This window comes from Salvelinus alpinus, chromosome 5, assembly GCF_045679555.1.
Source record: "Salvelinus alpinus chromosome 5, SLU_Salpinus.1, whole genome shotgun sequence".
Classification (NCBI taxonomy): Eukaryota; Metazoa; Chordata; class Actinopteri; order Salmoniformes; family Salmonidae; genus Salvelinus; species Salvelinus alpinus.
This window is the reverse complement of record NC_092090.1, coordinates 78,531,982-78,555,461: the sequence shown is the minus strand read 5'-3', so window position 1 is coordinate 78,555,461 and position 23,480 is coordinate 78,531,982. Positions and strand designations below refer to the sequence as shown.

The following is a 23,480-nucleotide window of genomic DNA, read 5'->3' as shown; positions in this document are numbered from 1 at the left end:
TACTCCTATGAACAGAGAAAGTGAAATATTCCTTGATGTTAAAAAGACCCAAGCCACTAATAATAACAACAACGGAAGCCAATAGATACACTTTCCTGTTCATTCATAACAACCTGTATGCTTGATCCGACTGTGGTCGGAGGCGCCGAATGGATGGTGGGACGCAATAGCCTCCGGAGGCACGCAGAGGCCAATTTGAGCTCTGTACCGCTTCGCTGTGCAGCTCTCAAATGTTGTAACAATGCAGAGTGCTCCATATACAGGGGCAAAAAAAGTATGTGAACCCTTTGGAATTACCTGGATTTCTGCATAAATGTGACATCAAATTTGATCTGATCTTTATCTAAGTCACAACAATAGACAAACAGTGTGCTTAAACTAATAACACAAATTATTGTATTTTTCTTGTCTATATTGAATGCATCATTTAAACATTCACAGTGTAGGTTGGGAACAGTATGTGAACCCCTAGGCTAATGACTTCTTCAAAAGCTAATTGAAGTCAGGAGTCAACTAACCTGGAGTCGAATCAATGAGATGAGATTGGAGTTTTTGGTTAGAGCTGCCCTGCCCCATAAAAAACACTCACAAAATTTGAGGTTGCTATTCATAAGAAGCATTGCCTGATCTGAACCATGCCTCAAACAAAATAGATCTCAGAAGACCTAAGATTAATTGTTGCCTTGCATAAAGCTAGAAAGGGTTACAAAAATATCTCTAAAAGTCAGTCTACGGTAAGACAAATTGTCTATAAATTGTGAAATTTCAGCACTGTTGCTACTCTCCCTAGGAGTGGCCGCCCTGCAAAGATGACTGCAAGAGCAGAGTGCAGAATGCTCATTGAGGTTTAGAAGAATCCTAGAGTGTCAGCTAAAGACTTACAGAAATCTCTGGAAGATGCTAACATCTCTGCTGACGAGTCTACAATACGTAAAACACTAAACAAGAATGGTGATCATTGGAGGACACCACGGAGAAGCCACTGCTGGCCCAAAAAAACATTGCTGCACATCTGAAGTTTGCAAAATAGCACCTGGATGTTCCACAGTGCTACTGGCAAAATATTCTGTGGACAGATTAAACTAAAGTTGTGTTGTTTGGAAGGAACACACAACACTATGTGTGGAGAAAAAAAGGCACAGCACACCAACATCAAAACCTCATCCCAACTGTAAAGTATGGTGGAGGGAGCATCATGGTTTGGTGCTGCTTTGCTGCCTCGGGGCCTGGACAGCTTGCTATCATCAGTTTATCAAGACATTTTGCAGAAGAATGTAAGGCTATCTGTTAGCCAATTGAAGCTCAACAGAAGTTAGGTGATGCAACAGGACAACAACCCAAAAGACAGAAGTAAATCATCAGAATGGCTTGAAGAGAAGAGAATACACCTTCTGGAGTGTCATTGATTGGTTGACGGTAGGTGAGGGCGAGAAGTCCTGTATAAACTCACTTCCTTGACAACTTCCTTCACAACAGCTCTGCGCTGCTCGGTGAAGCGCTAGAAGTATGAATGCCCTGACTTCTGCAGAGGCCGTATCACCATATATGCTGCACGGATGAAGGCAGACGTCAGAGTGACCTGGCAGCGCCTTTTACTGCTACAGTACTGAGGGAAAATAGGAAGAACGGGAATTTTATGGCTTATAAAAGTGTTGAATACAAAGTGTTGACAGTGCTGAGTAAGAATTTAAACATGAGCTCACTCATAAAAACAGCATCTCTTCACTTTCTTTTATGCCTGCTACATTACTGCCGACACTGTAATCTGAGCCATCCGATTGGCCAGCGGTAGGCCTATAGTGCACTTGATATGCTCCCTGGGCCTGCCGGGAAGGTAGAGTTTACCTTCAGACACATGAAATAGTTAGAAATGGCAACAGTTCGCCTACCCATGCGCGCAGGGCAGCTTAATCGAGTGCACCTAAGGATTTATAGATTTTTTTTACTGAAATGTTTGTCGATCGACGAGGAATGCCTTGGAGATCGACCAGTTGATCGCGATTGACTGGTTGGTGACCACAGCTCTAGAAAGTTGAGTGATGTTCAAACTCGTGCTTATTTCTGTGGGCTGATATGTCTTCTGCGAGGCTGTTTGGGGAGCTGCGCGGTAATCTCGCGCTACTGCGCCTCCACCTGCAGTTTAGAGGGAAAGTTGGTCTCAGCTAATTCCGTTACCATGGAATTGCCCATGAACAGTCATCTGAATGAGAACACAGGAGAAGGACAGTTCCCCTCTTAGAAAGGTCAGTGTTGGCTGCTTGGTGGAGAGACAGAGAGAGAGAATCCATTCCTCAGCCCTGGTCTAATTAGCCACCCAGAACAGTGTCCACCCAGCCCAGATCCAGCCTCAGCCCAGACCCAGCCACTCTCTGTCTGGTTACACACATGGTCGGCTGGATGGCTGGCTCCTCTCTGATAGTCTTTTAACAGTAGGGCAGATTCAGTTATTCCACACATGTGCCTAATTACCCTCTGAGCCTTAGTCTAAATACATTATTCACAAGGCTTCCTTGAATCCACCCTGAAGAATTAATATAATACATTTTTATGACCTCCCCATTGGCAAAGCTTCAAATACACAATTTATTTTGTGGCACAGATATACCCGGCGTCATTGTCTTCATTTGCTCTTTGTCATTTTATATAGTTATTAGTCAAACCAAAGTTTATGGAAGATTGATAACTGATCGGCCTGCCCATTGCAAATGACATCCAAACATTGTGAGAAGACTGGGAATTCCAGCTATTGTCTGGTTTGCCTGTTCACTACGGTATTTTTCAGACAATCTACAAGCATTACAAATCATTCTGTGAAATTAATAATCAGAGTATTGGGTGTAGCTAGAACATCTCACTCTGCCAATCTCTCTGGTGTTGCTAGCCTCAGCTTGGCAGAGATGGCGCTAGTGCATTCAGCGCATACAGTGTCTCTTATTGTTATGATGACTCCTCACTCAGCATTAATGATGCAGCAGCATCTCTGTTTTGTTTTCAGTTGGTCTCTGTTGGTCTCACATCATATACAGTGGGGCAAAAAAGTATTTAGTCAGCCACCAATTGTGCAAGTTCTCCCACTTAAAAAGATGAGAGAGGCCTGTAATTTTCATCATAGGTACACTTCAACTATGACAGACAAAATGAGAAAAAAAAATCCAGAAAATCACATTGTAGGATTTTTAATTAATTTATTTGCAAATTATGGTGGAAAATAAGTATTTGGTCACCTACAAACAAGCAAGATTTCTGGCTCTCACAGACCTGTAACTTCTTCTTTAAGAGGCTCCTCTGTCTTCCACTTGTTACCTGTATTAATGGCACCTGTTTGAACTTGTTATCAGTATAAAAGACACCTGTCCACAACCTCAAACAGTCACACTCCAAACTCCACTATGGCCAAGACCAAAGAGCTGTCAAAGGACACCAGAAACAAAATTGTAGACCTGCACCAGGCTGGGAAGACTGAATCTGCAATAGGTAAGCAGCTTGGTTTGAAGAAATCAACTGTGGGAGCAATTATTAGGAAATGGAAGACATACAAGACCACTGATAATCTCCCTCGATCTGGGGCTCCACGCAAGATCTCACCCCGTGGGGTCAAAATGATCACAAGAACGGTGGGGAAAAATCCCAGAACCACACGGGGGGACCTAGTGAATGACCTGCAGAAAGCTGGGACCAAAGTAACAAAGCCTACCACCAGTAACACACTACGCCGCCAGGGACTCAAATCCTGCAGTGCCAGACGTTTCCCCCTGCTTAAGCCAGTACATGTCCAGGCCCGTCTGAAGTTTGCTAGAGAGCATTTGGATGATCCAGAAGAAGATTGGGAGAATGTCATATGGTCAGATGAAACCAAAATATAACTTTTTGGTAAAAACTCAACTCGTCGTGTTTGGAGAACAAAGAATGCTGAGTTGCATCCAAAGAACACCATACCTGTGAAGCATGGGGGTGGAAACATCATGCTTTGGGGCTGTTTTTCTGCAAAGGGACCAGGACGACTGATCCGTGTAAAGGAAAGAATGAATGGGGCCATGTATCGTGAGATTTTGAGTGAAAACCTCCTTCCATCAGCAAGGGCATTGAAGATGAAACATGGCTGAGTCTTTCAGCATGACAATGATCCCAAACACACCGCCCGGGCAACGAAGGAGTGGCTTCGTAAGAAGCATTTCAAGGTCCTGGAGTGGCCTAGCCAGTCTCCAGATCTCAACCCCATAGAAAATCTTTGGAGGGAGTTGAAAGTCCGTGTTGCCCAGCAATAGCCCCAAAACATCACTGCTCTAGAGGAGATCTGCATGGAGGAATGGGCCAAAATACCAGCAACAGTGTGTGAAAACCTTGTGAAGACTTACAGAAAACGTTTGACCTCTGTCATTGCCAACAAAGGGTATATAACAAAGTATTGAGATAAACTTTTGTTATTGACCAAATACTTATTTTCCACCATAATTTGTAAATAAATTCATAAAAAATCCTACAATGTGATTTTCTGGAATTTTTTTTCTCATTTTGTCTGTCATAGTTGAAGTGTACCTATGATGAAAATTACAGGCCTCTCTCATCTTTTTAAGTGGGAGAACTTGCACAATTGGTGGCTGACTAAATACTTTTTTGCCCCACTGTACATGTACACTTGGACCTGTGTCCTTCAGAAAGCTAACCTACACCAGCTCTGAGTTGAAGGGATCGATATACGTGTATTGAAATGCCAATGCAAACGTGCTTATACAGGAAAGATTGGAATTGACTTGAATGAATTGATGCTGTTTGAAACGCCAATGTTTTTTGATGAGAGGGAATAGAAATGAATGGAAGTACAACCAGACTTCTGCAGAACAATGTGGTGTCACATGTCTCTTTAAAGTGTGCCCCCTCTGCAGTCAGATGGCCATTTCTGCTGTCTTATGTGTTATGTTCTAGGGTAGGGGTATTCAACTCTTACCTTACGAGGTCCGAAGCCTGCTGGTTTTCTGTTCTACTTGATAATTAATTGCACCCACCTGGTGTCCCAGGTCTAAATCCGTCCCTGATTAGAGGGGTAGAATGAAAAAACATTGTGGAACTGGCTTCGAGGTCCAGAGTTGAGTCTGAGAGCTCTATGGTGTGATATCTCTCTGTTAGGGTGGGTAGGTGTGTGTGTGTGTGTGTGTGTGTGTGTGTGTGTGTGTGTGTGTGTGTGTGTGTGTGTGTGTGTGTGTGTGTGTGTGTGTGTGTGTGTGTGTGTGTGTGTGTGTGTGTGTGTGTGTGTGCGCGCACGCACGCGTTTGTGCCTCTGTGCTGGTATGTGAGTGTCTTTACAGTTCACATTTGTCCTCTATACCAACATGTCTGACCTTCATAAGTAAAACACCAGAAGATTCCAGGGCAACACAGTGCACTGTCAATAGCCATTAAAAGACACCCTGTACTTAAGTTAATCTATTGTGCATGAGCGGCGAAGGCTTCTTAGATCCTTGCAGAACAACACTGCCTTTGCTTTGCCTGCCGCTGTAGTAAAAGTGAACTGCACATCACAAAAGAGAGAAGTTCTCCAGTTGACACTCCAAATTGCATCTGCGGCACCCTCATGGCTGTTGATTGAATCTAATTACGTTTTCCTCCTCTGCAAAGAATGGATGTTTTTTAATCTCCCCCTGACACACTTAGTGGGAAGAAGGGTGGGGGAGGATGCCATGAGTGTCTAGAGTGGGTATAAAAATGCAAATCTTATTTGCATTTGGTGTCAGTGGAAACATTACTTGGTTAAATATACAATTTTTTTCTAGCTGTTTCTCTTCCCACCAACTACATCTAACGCATTGCAGTAAGATCTGGCGTTTGTGTTTTTATAAACTGCCATGAAAATGTTGGTTTTTCATGAAGGCATGTTGTTCCTTTAGTCATCCCACTGGGCACAGACGTCAGTTCAATGTCTATTCCACGTTGGTTATTCCACAATGTCTATTCCACATTTCATTTAAATAACGTGGAAGCAACGTTGATTCAACCAGTGCGTGCCCAGTGGGATGCTTCCTAGGACAGATGAGCAAACCACCAGTGGATGAATAATGCAGCACCTATGGCTGCAACATGTCTGCTCTGTTGAGGCCAGCAGCAGCTTACTCTACTGGCATAATCAGGAGCTCCTCTCCTCTGAGGTCTAAACACTGTTCTCTATCTGCTCTCTCTTCCCTCTCTGTCCAGGAGAATGAGCTTCAAGATGTGCTCAAGGAGAAAAAGCACTTGAGTCACCACTTGTTCAACAATAGCAAAAAGCCAGTCCAAAATGAGCAGGTAGGTACTGTAGGAGAGAACGCCATGCCACAGATGGTTGCCATGGCGCTGTAATGGCAGTGTAGTCTGAGAGCTCCTGTAAACATTGTACATATTTAGCTGATTTAAGTGTTTTTCAATTATTTAAGTGTTTTTTAATTATTTGTTTAATTATTTGTTTGATAACTCATTGAATTTTGATCGAATATATTTAGTTGCCTTGACCAACAGAGTGGCAGAATTTATGGCAGATGGATTTGTTTGGTTTGCTAAACTAGCTCTATAGCTAACTGTCCACTGCATTCAAGAGATGCACAGCACCGGCTTCTATTTTCAACCAAAGTGAGAGAACTGCAGTGTGGAGATGGCAGAGAGCGCTCCCTCATAGTATGAGGGTGACTTTATATACTGGACTGATGTTTGGTGAGCTTTTAGTGCCTGTATCAGCATCAGAAGAAGAAGCATCACCCAAGTTGGTGCTACACATTGCTAATGGAGGAGTTGTACAGTTGCTACAGAGCGCTGAGGACTGAAAACAACATCAGGACCAGCTAGCTTAACTCAAGCACCACCATCATCATCAAACCTGTCCCTCCTTTGTACCATCCAACTGGGCTGCCAGCAGAATGACCTTAACCATGAGCAGGCACCATCTGAACCTGTCAAGACTAGAGACATCACCAAGAACAGGCACCATCTGAACCTGTCAAGACTAGAGACATCACCAAGAACAGGCACCATCTGAACCTGTCAAGACTAGAGACATCACCATGAGCAGGCACCATCTGAACCTGTCAAGACTAGAGACATCACCAAGAGCAGGCACCATCTGAACCTGTCAAGACTAGAGACATCACCAAGAACAGGCACCATCTGAACCTGTCAAGACTAGAGACATCACCAAGAACAGGCACCATCTGAACCTGTCAAGACTAGAGACATCACCATGAGCAGGCACCATCTGAACCTGTCAAGACTAGAGACATCACCATGAGCAGGCACCATCTGAACCTGTCAAGACTAGAGACATCACCAAGAGCAGGCACCATCTGAACCTGTCAAGACTAGAGACATCACCAAGAACAGGCACCATCTGAACCTGTCAAGACTAGAGACATCACCAAGAACAGGCACCATCTGAACCTGTCAAGACTAGACTTTACTCTACACTTTTTTCACCTTTTTTCTTTTTGTCTGTATACTGCAATTCTGCTTTTAGCTGTGAATGTGTACAAGACAGTCTAACTAATAATAAAAAGACAATAACTAACCCAATATAAACCACAGCCTGTCGTCTCCAATGGAGCAAATGAATCATAGCGGACAGAACAAGGAAGGATTTGGGCAGAGCACAGCATGAGCTAGTGAGATCATATTTACGTGTTCTGCATATATTTGAATATTTCCATTAGGGAACACTTACTCTGAGATTTGCACGTGTGCAATAACTCAATCCGCCCTTGCACTCCTTCCAAACAACACCATTTTTTAAAACTTAAACAACACCATTTTATTTACTTTGGCGAAGGGTAAAGTCTACAAAAATTTGTCCACTCTGTTCGTAACATTCTAGTTTTGGAAACAGAAAACTATATTGAGATCAAATGTTTAATCTTCTCTCACTGCCGGCCACTCGTCTTCCTCTCATTACCATATTTGGTGGTGAGGGGAAATGCCAACCGGATGCTTCAGATCTATACATCCAGTGAAATATCTGTCTCTTTGTTCTATCTGTGGCTGCAATGTGCTGCTATGATTTATGACTACACAATGAAACCTACGCACACACTGTCTCAGGGGTTCACTCCATTCCACTCTCTGGGACTGGGACTAAATGTGACTGGGACTAAATCAGGGTTCCCCAACTGGCGACCCCGCGGGTGGTTTTATTTGGCCCCCAAGTTTTCAGTAGCCCCCCCATTTCCCCCCCCCCCATTTATTTATTTATTTGTCTTTTCTTTTCTTTCATTAATGGACATAAAATACTGTAAAAAAAACCCCACCAGGAAATCAGCTCCAAGTCCTTTTAATTTAAGAAATCTATTCACAAGTAGAGAGACATGACGTGATCATATATACAGTTGAAGTCGGAAGTTTACATACACTTAGGTTGGAGTCATTAAAACTTGTTTCTCAACCACTCCACAAATTTCTTGTTAACAAACTATAGTTTTGGCAAGTCAGTTAGGACATCCACTTTGTGCATGACACAAGTAATTTTTCCAACAATTGTTTACAGACAGATTATTTCACTTATAGTTCACTGTATCAGAATTATAGTGGGTGAGAAGTTTACATACACTAAGTTGACTGTGCCTTTAAACAGATTGGAAAATTCCAGAAAATGATGTCATGGCTTTAGAAGCTTCTGATAGGCTAATTGACATCATTTGAGTCAATTGGAGGTGTACCTATGGATGTATTTCAAGGCCTACCTTCAAAGTCAGTGCCTCTGCTTGACATCATGGGAAAATCAAAAGAAATCAGCCATGACCTCAGAAAAAAAAATGGTAGACCTCCACAAGTCTGGTTCATCCTTGGGAGCAATTTCCATACGTCTGAAGGTACCACGTTCATCTGTACAAACAATAGTACGCAAGTATAATCACCATGGGACCACGCAGCCATCATACCGCTCAGGTAGGAGACGCTTTCTGTCTCCTAGAGATGAACGTACTTTGGTGCAAATCAATCCCAGAACAACAGCAAAGGACCTTGTGAAGATGCTGGAGGAAACAGATACAAAATGATCTATATCCACAGTAAAACGAGTCCTATATCGACATAACCTGAAAGGCCACTCAGCAAGGAAGAAGCCACTGCTCCAAAACTGCCCTAAAAAAGCCAGACTACGGTTTGCAACTGCACATGCGGACAAAGATCGTACTTTTTGGAGAAATGTCCTCTGGTCTGATGAAACAAAAATAGAACTGTTTGGCCATAATGACCATCGTTATGTTTGGAGGAAAAAGGTGGAGGCTTGCAAGCCGAAGAACACCATCCGAACCGTGAAGCACAAGGGTGGCAGCATCATGTTGTGGGGGTGCTTTGCTGTAGGAGGGACTGGTGCACTTCACAAAATAGATGGAATCATGAGGCAGGAAAATTATGTGGATATATTGAAGCAACATCTCCAGATGGGTCTTCCAAATGGGCAATGACCCCAAGCATACTTCCAAAGTTGTGGCAAAATGCCTTAAGGACAACAAAGTCAAGGTATTTGGGTGGCCATCACAAAGCCCTGACCTCAATCCCATTTGTGGGCAGAACTGAAAAAGCGTGTGCGAGCAAGGAGGCCTACAAACCTGACTCAGTTACACCAGCTCTGTCAGGAGGAATGGGCCAAAATTCACCCAACTTATTGTGGGAAGCTTGTGGAAGGCTACCCGAAACGTTTGACCCACGTTAAACAATTTAAAGGCAATGCTACCAAATACTAACTGAATGTATGTAAACTTCTGACCCACTGGGAATGTGATGAAAGAAATAAACTGAAATAAATCACTCTCTCTACAATTATTCTGACATTTCACATTCTTAAAATAAAGTGCTGATCCTAACTGACCTAAAACAGGGAATTGTTACTAGGATTAAATGTCAGGAATTGTGAAAGCCAAATACATTCAAACTCAGGTTAAGGTGTATGTAAACTTCCGACTTCAACTGTACAAATGTAAGCAAGGTTTGAACTGATTATGTTTTAGTCAAACATGTCTGTTTGGCCTTCTTGCGGTCAATTTGCAGTCTACAAATGATTGGTAATTATGTTCCGGTTCCATGACCATCCGCTCTAGAAAAAGTTGATGATCCCTGGACTAAATGATCAGGGGTTTTCATAATAAAAGGCGGTGGGCTTGGGCTCTGTCTTTACACTTCCTGTCTTATCAGAGGGCTGTTTGCATCACAGTGGCATACTGCCAGAGCTGCCCTGGCCTCTCTCTCTCCTGTTATATAAATGAATGTGTTTATTTTCCATAAGCATAGTGCTGATGTTGAAGCTGCTAGTGTCTCCTGTCTCATCTGTAACATGGCTAGAACCCTGAGCCTCTGATCGTATTAGAGCACTTCCTGTGAGCTCCTCACACATCAGACCTTCCTTCCTGCCCAGCTGATAACACCAAGACAGGGGTCCTCTGTATCAATCATCGTATGTCCTCTGTATCGACACTAAGGCAATTTCCTGGAGGAATTGATTGTCAGGTAGCTGTTGGGTGTGGAGGGAGTTGAGGAGGGGGATGCTGGTTATTAATGTCTTATCAGGACACTAGGCTCTCAGACAAGACAGCCATCCGTCAGATTTATCACTGAGGCGGATATGAGGGAAGCACTCTGCAGGGTGCATGTGCGGATATTAGACCTTCCATCGCCTCGCCTGCACCGTTGTGTTCCTTATCATCGTCTCTTAGAGTGACGAGAAGACTACTGAGAAGGGGCGGAGCATGGTAATATAACTGCACCTCCCATTTGCACTCCCACCATACTGTTTAGTCCTATCTGGCCTACTTAGCTGAGACACAACAGCCTTTCATCCTTCTACAGACAGATCCCCCCCACCACTGTGTGGAGATGGACCACTGACTCTGAAATAGTTCTGTGTGTTGTTGTTGGTGTTACAGCCTCCTTCCTCCCTGTGTAAGTCATAGTATAAATGGTGTGATTACATGGCAGCCATCCTATTTCTAATTGTATTTTACAGTAGCAGTAGCTATTGTAGTGCATTACAAAATACAACTTCATTCACTTAACTCTGTTCAGGTTTCCTTTTTGAATAAGAACCAAGAATTACAAATGTATACAGTAGTTAATCCCAGACCCAGTTTCATGCTACAATACACATCTATGACAGTGAAAACATGTTCTGTTACTCCACCATTATTATACTGTAGCTGTCATTATCCAGTCAGCCAGCCAGCCACCCAGCCATTCAGAAAAATGTTCTGTGTAATTGCGGGCTATTCTTTGAGTGCTGAAATCAGTCGTTTTTGATAAACACCTGTGTTGTTTTGTGCTCTGTGTGTGCAGGTGAAGTCAGAGTATGAGCAGCTCAAAGAGACCCTCGGTGCTGTGACTCAGGAGAGAGATTCAGCCCTGCGGGAGAAGACCCAGCTCCAAGGCAAACTGGAGAACCTAGAGCAGGTGCTAAAGGTGAGAGTCTGGTGACACACTGTAGATAACCTTATTTTATCTCTACTGTATCTCTACTGCATCTCTACTGTAATTCTACTGCATCTCTACTGCATGTCTACTGTATCTCTACTGTATCTCTACTGTATGTCTACTGCATCTCTACTGTATCTCTACTGTATCTCTAGTGTATGTCTACTGCATGTCTACTGCATGTCTACTGTATCTCTACTGCATCTCTACTGTATGTCTACTGCATCTCTACTGCATCTCTAGTGTATGTCTACTGCATCTCTACTGTATGTCTACTGCATCTCTACTGCATCTCTAGTGTATGTCTACTGCATCTCTACTGTATGTCTACTGCATCTCTAGTGTATGTCTACTGCATCTCTACTGTATGTCTACTGCATCTCTAGTGTATGTCTACTGCATCTCTACTGCATCTCTAGTGTATGTCTACTGCATCTCTACTGCATCTCTACTGTATCTCTACTGCATGTCTACTGTATGTCTGTGATTAATAAGAATCAGCTCTAGCTCAGGTTGTTTAACAGAGCCTGACCCTATGCCAGCCTCTACCCTTCCCTCACCCCCTCTCTGTCTTTCTCTCTCTCCCTCTTCTCTCTCTCTCATATATAATATCCCTGACCTGTCTGTTGCCTTCCAGTGCCGATGTGGGAGGAAGCTTGACCAGAAGCTGTGAAAGACTAGGAAGCTTGGAGCAGTCTGTCCTCCCCACACTTACCCCTCCATCCCCTACCACCTACCCCTCCATCCCCTACCCCTCCATCCCCTACCACCTACCCCTACCACCTACCCCTCCATCCCCTACCACCTACCCCTCCATCCCCTACCACCTACCCCTACCACCTACCCCTCCATCCCCTACCACCTACCTCTCCATCCCCTACCCCTCCAACCCCTACCACCTACCCCTCCATCCCCTACCACCTACCCCTCCATCCCATACCACCTACCCCTCCATTCCCTACCACCTACCCCTACCACCTACCCCTCCATCCCCTACCACCTACCCCTCCATCCCCTACCACCTACCCCTCCATCCCCTACCACCTACCCCTACCACCTACCCCTCCATCCCCTACCACCTACCTCTCCATCCCCTACCCCTCCAACCCCTACCACCTACCCCTCCATCCCCTACCACCTACCCCTCCATCCCCTACCACCTACCCCTCCATCCAATACCACCTACCCCTCCATTCCCTACCACCTACCCCTCCATCCCCTACCCCTCCATCCCCTACCCCATCCTACCACCTACGCCTCACCCTCACCCCTACCACCTACCCCTCCATCCTCTATCCCTCCATCCCCTACCCCTCCACCCCCTACCCCATCCTACCACCTACCCCTCACCCCTACCCCTCACCCTCACCCCTACCACCTACCCCTCCATCCTCTACCCCTCCATCCCCTACCCCTCCATCCCCTACCCCATCCTACCACCTACCCCTCACCCTCACCCCTACCACCTACCCCTCCATCACCTACCCCTCCATTCCCTACTCCTCCATCCCCTACCCCTCACCCCTACCACCTACCACTCCATCCCCTTCCCCTCCACCCCCCCTCTCCCCCGCTAGATTGATCAGGTATCACTGCTATGTCCATTTGTATGGGGAACAGACCACTCTAGTCCCATTTTGAATGCTTTTCTTCACCCCACTGGCCATGCTAGCTCTCCCTATTTGTCTGGGCTGCTTTCCTATGACACGAAAGGCCACCTGGCTAGGACCAGTCCAGTACGACTGGGCACCTGGCTAAGACCAGTCCTGTACGAATGGGCACCTGGCTAAGACCAGTCCAGTACGAATGGGCACCTGGCTAGGACCAGTCCAGTACGAATGGGCACCTGGCTAGGACCAGTCCAGTACGACTGGGCACCTGGCTAAGACCAGTCCTGTACGAATGGGCACCTGGCTAAGACCAGTCCTGTACGAATGGGCACCTGGCTAAGACCAGTCCAGTACGAAAGGCTACCTGGCTAGGACCAGTCCAGTACGACTGGGCACCTGGCTAAGACCAGTCCAGTACGAATGGGCACCTGGCTAGGACCAGTCCAGTACGAATGGGCACCTGGCTAGGACCAGTCCTGTAAGAATGGGCACCTGGCTAAGACCAGTCCTGTATGACTGGGCACCTGGCTAAGACCAGTCCTGTACGAATGGGCACCTGGCTAGGACCAATCCTGTATGACTGGGCACCTGGCTAAGACCAGTCCAGTATGAATGGGCACCTGGCTAGGACCAATCCTGTATGACTGGGGACCTGGCTAAGACCAGTCCAGTATGAATGGGCACCTGGCTAGGACCAGTCCAGTACGAATGGGCAGCTGGCTTGGACCAATCCAGCGCGCTGTGAAATGTGGTTGTGCATGATGAGGCGCGTCTATGAGTTCAGTGAATATGTGGAAGGGGTGGGAGAGGGGAGAGCTGGGGTTGGGTATCACTGTTCATGATGACAATATCACACACAGGCTTGATGACATGAAATAACCCAGGGGATAGATGTATATTGGACAGCATGAAAATGTAATGAAAATGTTTTCTGATTCTTACCATTTAAACGAAAGCAATAAGATGACTAGATGGCACTTTGACATAATGGTTGAGGAAGGCCTTGCATTTAGCCTTTGTTTTGTATGGCTTCTTTTGTTAATGATGACCACGGACAAGTGAGCACGCCTTGGAGTTTGCGCACCCTTTTCTTGTAACTTAAAACCCTGTATTGATCATGCAAACACATCATTGCTTAGGACAGCTCTTCTGTAGTGACATCACACACAGGTATTGTTACCCAAAGGGTGCAGAAAACTGAGAACAGTTGATTGATGATTGGTTGATCATGCACAGCAAATCTTCTCCAGTTCTCGTCCAAACATGTTCAAACATTCCTTCTAGTACGGATTTTGAAGTTAAGATCCAGGCTTTGGGGGGGGGGGGGGGGGGGGTCTCTCTAATTTAGATCATTTGATACAAACTGTACATTGACATTGGTCATTGACATTGGTCACATGGGTGTTTTGACATAACCTCTGCCTAAAGTGTTCTAAGACTTGGAGGTCCAATAACTGTCACGAAGCTCAGTAATGGCAACATATAAGCCAGGAGTTTGTTGAGGACAGATGACCGGAGACTTGTGGTAGCCTGATGTCATGAGTTTTTAGTTGTACTAACAGCAGCCCTCTCTATGCCCCAAACCACCCTCCTTCTGTCTCCCACCTCCCCCCGCCCTCTGATGACAGCATATGCGTGAGGCTGCAGAGCGGAGGCAGCAGCTAGAGTTGGAGCATGAACAAGCCTTGGCTGTACTCAATGCAAAGCAGCAGGAGATTGACCTTCTGCAGCAGGTAAGGTCACCATGCCAGCGCTAGCTGCACAGGGAGGGCCGCCACTCTTGTTTGCCCAGACCAGTGCTGGGTCAGAGGTCAAAGAGCTTTGTGTTGAGCACTGCTACAGCTTCGCCGTATCCTCTTAAATCCTTCAGCTGTCTGTGTCTGTCTGTCTGCCATTCCCCCAGGCTGTGGGGCGAGAGAGAGAGAGAGAGAGAGAGAGTGTGTGTGTGCTGGAACCAAGTAACTCAGTAACAAGCTCTTTCACTGCTACAGGGAGCAGATTAGCACAATAAAACTTTAAAGTTGGATCAGACTTGATGTTTTTTGTTGGCTTGCTAAAAGGCTGGTCCGGATGATTTGACGTAGTCCCTGCCACCTCTGAGGAGAGGAGCTGATGTCAAGCAACACCTCATCTGGAATCATCAGCCTCTCTCGCTCTCTCTCTCTCACACTCTCTCTCTCTCCATTTCTCTCTGTCTCTCTCCGTTTAACTCTCTCTCTCACTGCCTGTGCTACTTATTTTAGAGTTGGCCATAAATACGCTCTGTTTTCTCTCATTAGCAAAAGGAGCTCATTACAGCGTTATCTTTCTATAGAGACACTGGCTGCTTTCTGCATTCTCTACAATTAATTGCCTCGGAAGTGGATTCATGAAATTGGAAAGTGTGCAGATGTTCTCCTATTCATGTGGAACGTTAGTTTTCTCAACAGATGTTCCCAGTCACATGAAGTACACTAGCATGCATTACTTTATGTTTATTATACAACACAGTGGGTTTATATCAAACAAAGATGAATCTTCTAGAAGAGCCTCGCAATCTAGTTTCAAGAGAGCACTACAGAAGTATATTGAAGATACATTATTAATTGTTTGTTATAATTGTTTGAATGTTTACACACCATTGTTTTCATAGATGGCCTTCATAACAGCTCAAAAACATAGCATTTTGTTGAGTGTTTTTTTGCGTGCTGTCCAGCCAGTTCCCAATGGTCTAGTTGTCCAGTTGTCCAGTTGTTGAGGTAATGGGTTGTATGTGTTTTGAATGTAACACAGATGTTATGTTTTACAGGCTCAGGTTGAGGCTAAGAAGGAGCATGAGGGAGCCGTCCATCTGTTAGAGGTGAGTGTCTGGGCACTGGGGGGGGGTGACAGGAGTTTGGCTGGCCATGTTGTGTGTGCGTGTGCTTGTGTGTGTCTGCTTTTGGAGTGTGTGTGTGTGTACGGCTCAGCCTGCCAGTCGGACATGTGTGAGCCCAGGGTCATTTTCTACTGGCTCTGTCTGTGAGACCCTGTTCACTCTGTTGAAGGTTGTGAATGTGGCATGCATAAAGACGAAGGCCAAATGGAATAATAGATTCTTGCCCATGATGACTTTATTTTGATGATTTAAAAAAAGTCTAAACTGTAACTAGCAGTGGAGAAATAAGAATGGAAGAGTGCTTTTGATATGACACATTAGCTATTGTGTTTTTGTAAATGTGTATTCAGTAGATACAAACAGTATTATATCGACATACATCGTTATTGATCATTATATTATTTAAAATGTGTGGTTGTTTATTATTATTATTAACAAATAATTTTGCATGAGTGCCACAGAAAATATTCTGTTTTGATTTCAAGGTGTGTATGAGTGTTCATATGTGTAATTGTGCTTCATTTCTTTCCTGCATCTTTATTTCACTGTGTTATTGGTGTGTGTTTCATGCATATACAGAACCACTTGGACAGCATGCAGGTATTTCAGAATTGTTTTTATTTACTTGATATTTCCATCTCTGCCTGTACAATACAATATACATCAGGGATATATCCCCCTAGTTTTTGGCTCTTTCGAAGTAAATCATGATGGAATGACATTTCACAATTGGAAGGGCAATGTTTTGGGGATTCAATTGATAGTCACATTTTAAGCATACACCACACCAAAGTGGCAGTCCATCAAGAGGTCATTTTCATAATCTGATTTTGACGGGAGATATTGCGTTAGATTTACAGTGCATTCGGAAAGTATTCAGACCCCTTGACTTTTTCCACATTTTGTTACATTACAGCCTTATTCTGAAATGGATTAAATAAAAAACGTCCTCATGAATCTACACAATTTTAGCAAATTTGTAAAAAATTAAAAACATAAATAGCTTATTTACATAAGTATTCAGTCCCGTTGCTATGAGACTCGAAATTGAGCTCAGGTGCATCTGTTTCCATTGATCATCCTTGAGATGTTTCTTCAGCTTGATTGGAATGCACCTGTGGTAAATTCAATTGATTGGACATTATTTGGAAAGTCACACACCTGTCTGTATAAGGTCCCACAGTTGACAGTGCATGTCAGAGAAAAAAACAAGCTATGAGGTTGAAGGAATTGTCCGTAGAGCTCTGAGACAGGATTGTGTCGAGGCACAGATCTGGTGATGGGTACCTAAAAATGTCAGCAGCATTGAAGGTCCCCAAGAACAGAGTGGCCTCCATAATTCTTAAATGGAAGAAGTTTGAAGACTCTTCCTAGAGCTGGCCGCCCGGCCAGACTGAGCAATCAGGGGAGAAGAGCCTTGGTCAGGGAGGTGACCAAGAACCCGATGGTCACTCTGACAGAGCTCCAGAGTTCCAATGTGGAGATGGGAGAACCTTCCAGTAGGACAACCATCTCTGCAGCACTCCATCAATCAGGCCTTTATGGTAGAGTGGCCAGACGCTAGCCACTCCTCAGTAAAAGGCACATGACAGCCCGCTTGGAGTTTGCCTAGAGGTACCTAAAGGACTCTCAAACCATGAGAAACAAGATTCTCTGGTCTGATGAAACCCAGATTGAACTCTTTGGCCTGAATGCCAAGCGTCACGTCTGGAGGAAACCTGGCACCATCCCTACAGTGAAGCATGGTGGTGGCAGCATCATGCTGTGGGGATGTTTTTCAGCGGCATGGACTGGGAGTCTAGTCAGGATCGAGGGAAAGATGAACGGAGCAATGTACAGAGAGATCCTTGATGAAAACCTGCTCCAGAGTGCTCAGGACAGACTGGGGAGAAGATTCACCTTCCAACAGGACAACGACCCTAAGCACACAGCCAAGACAACGCGGGAGTGGCTTCGAGACAAGTTTCTGAATGTGGCCCGAACATCTCTGAAGAGACCTGAAAATAGCTGTGCAGTAACGCTCCCCATCCAACCTGACAGAGCTTGAGAGGATCTGCAGAGAAGAATGGGAGAAACTCCCCGAATACAGGTGTGCCAAGCTTGTAACGTCATACCCAAGAAGATGTGTGAATACTTATGTAAATGTAATATTTCATTTGAATTTTTTTTAATAAACTTGCAAACATTTCTAAAAACCTGTTTTTGCTTCGACGTTATGGGGTATTGTGTGTAGCTTGATGAAGGGGAAAAAACTATTTAATCCATTTTAGAATAAGGTTGTGACGTAACAACATTTGGAAATTGTCAAGTGGTCTGATTACTTTCCAAATGCCCTGTATTTTCATTTTGAAACATAAGATTCAAGAGCTGAACAATGTCATATACTGAAGTGAAACAATGGCTACTCATTAATTAATTGCTAAGGTTTTGTTGTTGTAGCTAGGTGCTGTTCATTTTATTTTTATTTAACGTTTATTTAACCCGTCAAGTCAATTAAGAACAAATTATTATTTACAAAAAGATGCATTGTTGTATCTGTGCAGACAGAAACATGTTTCAGTTGTTGAATGTTTGCTCCCAAAAGCAAGGCTGTCCTATCCATACAATGATGGTTCACACTCGCATCCTCCATTCAGCTTGTCATCAATGCATGTGTAGGCATCCACACTCCACTAGGCTCAGAGCCCGCTCTGCTTACCGTACAGTCACTGGGGAAGGGGTTGTCACAGGACAGTACACAACAAGACAGAAGGCCTGACTGGGACATAGGAGAGGCCATCAGACAATCGCTCTCATCATTTCTAATTTGAGTTATGCCTCCATTTTAGTTATGGCATCATTCTAATGTCTGAGGAATTGTGTTTAGATGCTGGCATAATGGAAACAATTGATGTTATGAGGACATTGTAACCATTCATTCTGGTTGGAGTTGCATGCAGGGCAGCATGTTTCACAAGGCTACTACAGGACTGGTCATAGACCCAGGGGAGGGCTTTAAGATGGTGAAAGGCTAACCACCCTCTGTGTTAATGCATCAACCCATTGAATCATATGCAGTGATTGCAAATGCTAATCCTCCTCTAACAGCATGTTCACGTGCTGACAAACAATAACTTGTCTGCATGAAAGTCATTCAGTTGAATAAAACGCCACAGACATTAGGCATCACTGTGCTTTGGGGAAAGTGTGCAGCAAATTACATGGTAGCTTCAGCAATGCTCTCAGGGTGGTCTGATGAAGGGGCTGATTTGGGTTTATGTGAAGAGGGGTTGTCTGTCTCCATTTGATGCTTACCACTCAACACTTACTCCTGCCCAAGGGAAGATCTTGAGCTGGACACCCCTGGGGTTTCTGCTAGGCCTGCCTATTCTCCCACTGTACCGTAGTCTCCTATCAACGGGCCAGTGTGGAGAACAGACAGTATTTCACTGTAGAAAGCCAAGGATTTGATTGCATGGTTCTATGATGTTTTAATTGCTGTTGCCCCTCTTTTGTCGGCTTCGTAACTCATGATGATGACTCTTGCCTTTATTTTACTATCTCTGTGCAATGAAGTTGAGGAGCATTCCCCGCGCTTTGAACACAGTGCAGTTTTTGGTATGCATACTTCCTCTTAACAAGAGGCTGCTCTATAGAATAATGTGCATTAACTGTAGTCCTGCATGTGATCTGCGTACTGTGACTAGTTTAGGTGTTTATGACTGGACTGTATTTTACCTGATAGGAAATTTAAGGTGTCAACTCCCTTTTCTCTGTAATTTAAAGTCCAATATCTCATCCTACCTAATTTTGTGTGTGTATTTATACAAATATACAGTTTTGGGTTTCAGATTTTCTCTTTCTTTCACTTTATTTCCTTCTGTTACTTTCTTCTCTTTTGTCTCTCTACTTCTTCCTTCCTTTCTCCCTCTCTCTGTCTTTCTCCCTCTCTCTGTCTTTCTCCCTCTCTCTGTCTTTCTCCCTCTCTCGCTATCTGTCGCCAGGCCAAAGTCCGAGAGCTGGAGGAGAAATGTCGGACACAAAGTGAGCAGTTCAACCTCCTGTCCAAAGAGCTGGAGAAGTTCCGGCTACAGACTGGAAAGTTTGATACCCTTGGCAGTGGCACCGATCCCTTAACTGTGTGTGAATCCCCTGGATCGCCAAACAAATCCCTCTCCCAGCTCTTCAACGGGCTGGCCGCCCCCACAGGGAAAGGTTAGAGGAATCGCAGAAGAGCTTTGTTTTAGCTTGTCTGTGTACATTATGTACGCCATAGACCACAGCTCAGACAAGAATATTCATAATAATGTTATTTCAGTCATCTGTGAGCTGTATGTGGACGTTTGAACTGTTAAATCAGACAGTGGAAGCGGTGGAAAGCTTTAGTCTAGCAAAATGACGCCAAAATACATTTTAAATTAACAATTCGGTGTTATGATGATGGAAAGACAAACGTGCAGCTGCTCCTGAAATTGGAGATCTGGAAGGCAGTGCTTATGACGTATGTGGCTCAACATAGAGCAAGTAGCCTAATGAAATAATCAATCAGGGTACTGTATGACATAGCCTTTACCACTGCTTGGCACATTCTTGTTGTTGACTTAAATAAATACAGTACATGCCAATAATACTGACGTTTACATTGGGCCTGTGCCTGGAATCTAACTCTCCTTCTGATTACATAAGGATCTGTATGTTTTTTAACACTAATGCAATTAGGATTCTTATTTTCCTAATTGTTAATGGGTTGTATCCATCTGTTGTTTGTGCTGTTGGTTCTTACAATGTTATGTATTACTTTTAATGGTATCTAATCAAATGAGGTATGGATGATGATGATGAATGGTGATAATAACGATGAATGACGATCACATGATGAAATGGATAAATAATTGTATGTGATATATTGCACTCCATTTTGGACATTAGTGTTACGCACAGATAGAAATATGATTTCAGCAGGCGTAGTCATATTTCAGATCTTAGCTCTTCCTTTGTTTTGCCCGCAGGCAATGAGAGTCCGCTGAGCAGATCTGTGATCTCTGAGTTCATCCGACCGCTCCAGATCTGTGGGGACAAGCCGGAGCTCGTGTCTGTAAAGCCAACATTCCTCACCCGCAGCAGCAGCCGGGCCGACAGCTCTCAACGGGCCCTCCTCACTGAGGTGAGTCCTACTAGGTCCCTCCCTCCCTCCCTCCCTCCCTCCCTCCCTCCCTCCCTCCCTCCCTCCCTCCCTCCCTCCCTCCCTCCCTCCCTCCCTCCCTCCCTCCCTCCCTCCCTCCCTCCCTCCCTCCCTCCCTCCCTCCCTCCCTCCACTCTAGCCCTGATTGTATAAGCCTAATGAAGATGGACCTAAATAGCCCTTTCAAAAAACTCCTCAGAAGATGGTAAAGCATTAATTATACTGTTACATAATTACAGCATTTATTACATGATTGCAAAATTGCTTCCTGTTTTGAAAGTCTAAGCTGAAGTCCCACTCAGGTGGAGATGTAGGACTGAGGAAACACAGTGAGGCAGAAAGGATAGGGTGGGAAAAGGCCTATCTGTTTACTTTTACTCTCCTCTGCTAGGAGGTTTGGCAGGTTTACCAAGTGTGTATAGGATACGTTTATAGGCTCTGCTATCATCCCACTGATTTCCACCATAGAAATGTCCACCATGAAAACAAAAATAACTGAAATTTGGTTGTTACATCTCTCAAGGTTTGTTCTCTCTCATCAGATGGACAAAGAACTAAGCTCAACGACTAGGACCAAGAAGAGGTTCACAGGCAAGGTCCGTCTGTGCATCGCCCGGTACAGGTGAGAGGAGTGAGCAGCTTTGAGATGCCTTACACTACAGTGTTATATTAAAAATGCATCCCTGCACAGCACTTTTCAGAAGTGTTTTCCACCCACATTGTCCCACTGAGGTTTGAACTCACCTCTTAATAATGATGCAGTGCTATGCTCTCACCAAATAAAATGAACTGTCAGCTGAAATAATTGGAATCCCCTAGAACAAAGGCAAATACATGAATGGAACCCAGTGCTGTCCACCCCCACTGTTTTTTTCTATCTCATTTAGCCTGTTGGAAAATGTAGCCTGTTGGAAAATTGTATATTTTATATTAGTTTTTTATTGCAGCACTCAGCAATTCCCCTATCACAGAGTTACACAAGGGTACTGCTACTGCAGTGTTTGTGGCAAAAATGTAACTGTGCTTGGATTTGTTTGGAATTGCTCGGATGCTATTTATCTAGGCTACTGTGCTTTCCCATCACAATGTCATCAAGTTTTGACAGAAGCTAATTGTCCATACACAGTTCCTAATATTGTGTTTAATAATTGTCTCATTTTGATCCTGGGTTTTGGACCTTTTTGAACCTGAATTCATCATCTAGCCTGAGATAATTGGACACATTTCCACTTGTATTGGGTTCAGAGGAGCAACGCAGCGAGTTCATCAGCTTGATTCTATTGTACTCTACTCTTTCTTTCCCCCAGTTATAACCCCTGTAATGGGCCCAATGAGCATCCTGAGGCAGAGCTCCCCCTGGTGGCAGGGAAGTACCTCTACGTGTATGGGACCATGGATGATGACGGCTTCTATGAAGGTCTGATATCTCACTGTATTTTACCCTCTCTCTCTTAAAAACCAATTCACATGATTTAAAAATTATTATTATTTCAGAGCAGAATGATTGTTGCTGCTAAGAGACAGCATGGATTATGGGATGTATTTACTGTATGGGCATTAGATCAGACGAGGATTAGGCAGTTGTGGATCAATCAGTGCTAATGTGGCTTTTACGATTGTCCTCTCTAGTCTTCACTGTACTGTACTTGGAGAGTTGTTGTTTATACTACTTACTGCTCTTCACTGTGAGGGTTGTTAATACTACTTACTGCTCTTCACTGTGAGAGTTGTTAATACTACTTACTGCTCATCACTGTGAGAGTTGTTGTTAATACTACTTACTGCTCATCACTGTGAGAGTTGTTGTTAATACTACTTACTGCTCTTCACTGTGAGAGTTGTTTATACTACTTACTGCTCGTCACTGTGCGAGTTGTTAATACTACTTACTGCTCGTCACTGTGAGGGTTGTTAATACTACTTACTGCTCTTCACTGTGAGAGTTGTTAATACAACTTACTGCTCATCACTGTGAGAGTTGTTGTTAATACTACTTACTGCTCATTACTGTGAGAGTTGTTGTTAATACTACTTACTGCTCATCACTGTGAGAGTTGTTTATACTACTTACTGCTCATCACTGTGAGAGTTGTTAATACTACTTACTGCTCTTCACTGTGAGGGTTGTTAATACTACTTACTGCTCATCACTGTGAGAGTTGTTGTTAATACTACTTACTGCTCATCACTGAGTGTTGTTGTTAATACTACTTACTGCTCATCACTGAGTGTTGTTGTTAATACTACTTACTGCTCTTCACTGTGAGAGTTGTTGTTAATACTACTTACTGCTCTTCACTGTGAGAGTTGTTGTTAATACTAGTTATTGCTCTTCACTGTGTGTTGTTAATACTACTTACTGCTCGTCACTGTGAGAGTTGTTAATACTGCTTACTGCTCTTCACTGTGTGTTGTTAATACTACTTACTGCTCGTCACTG

At 44.1% G+C, this 23,480-nt stretch overlaps 1 protein-coding gene across 1 annotated transcript in view; it reads left to right on the top strand.

Moving 5' to 3' along the window:
* Window positions 1-23,480, top strand: part of LOC139576869 (syntaxin-2-like) — a 155,118-nt gene that overhangs the window by 99,286 nt on the left and 32,352 nt on the right. Inside the window, exons 12-21 of the mRNA XM_071403415.1 lie at window positions 6,187-6,276; window positions 11,278-11,400; window positions 14,651-14,755; window positions 15,811-15,861; window positions 16,459-16,479; window positions 19,435-19,476; window positions 19,863-20,073; window positions 20,868-21,022; window positions 21,583-21,662; window positions 22,348-22,457. Coding sequence (XP_071259516.1) covers window positions 6,187-6,276; window positions 11,278-11,400; window positions 14,651-14,755; window positions 15,811-15,861; window positions 16,459-16,479; window positions 19,435-19,476; window positions 19,863-20,073; window positions 20,868-21,022; window positions 21,583-21,662; window positions 22,348-22,457 — 988 coding nt within the window. The remainder of the gene's footprint in view (window positions 1-6,186; window positions 6,277-11,277; window positions 11,401-14,650; window positions 14,756-15,810; window positions 15,862-16,458; window positions 16,480-19,434; window positions 19,477-19,862; window positions 20,074-20,867; window positions 21,023-21,582; window positions 21,663-22,347; window positions 22,458-23,480) is intronic.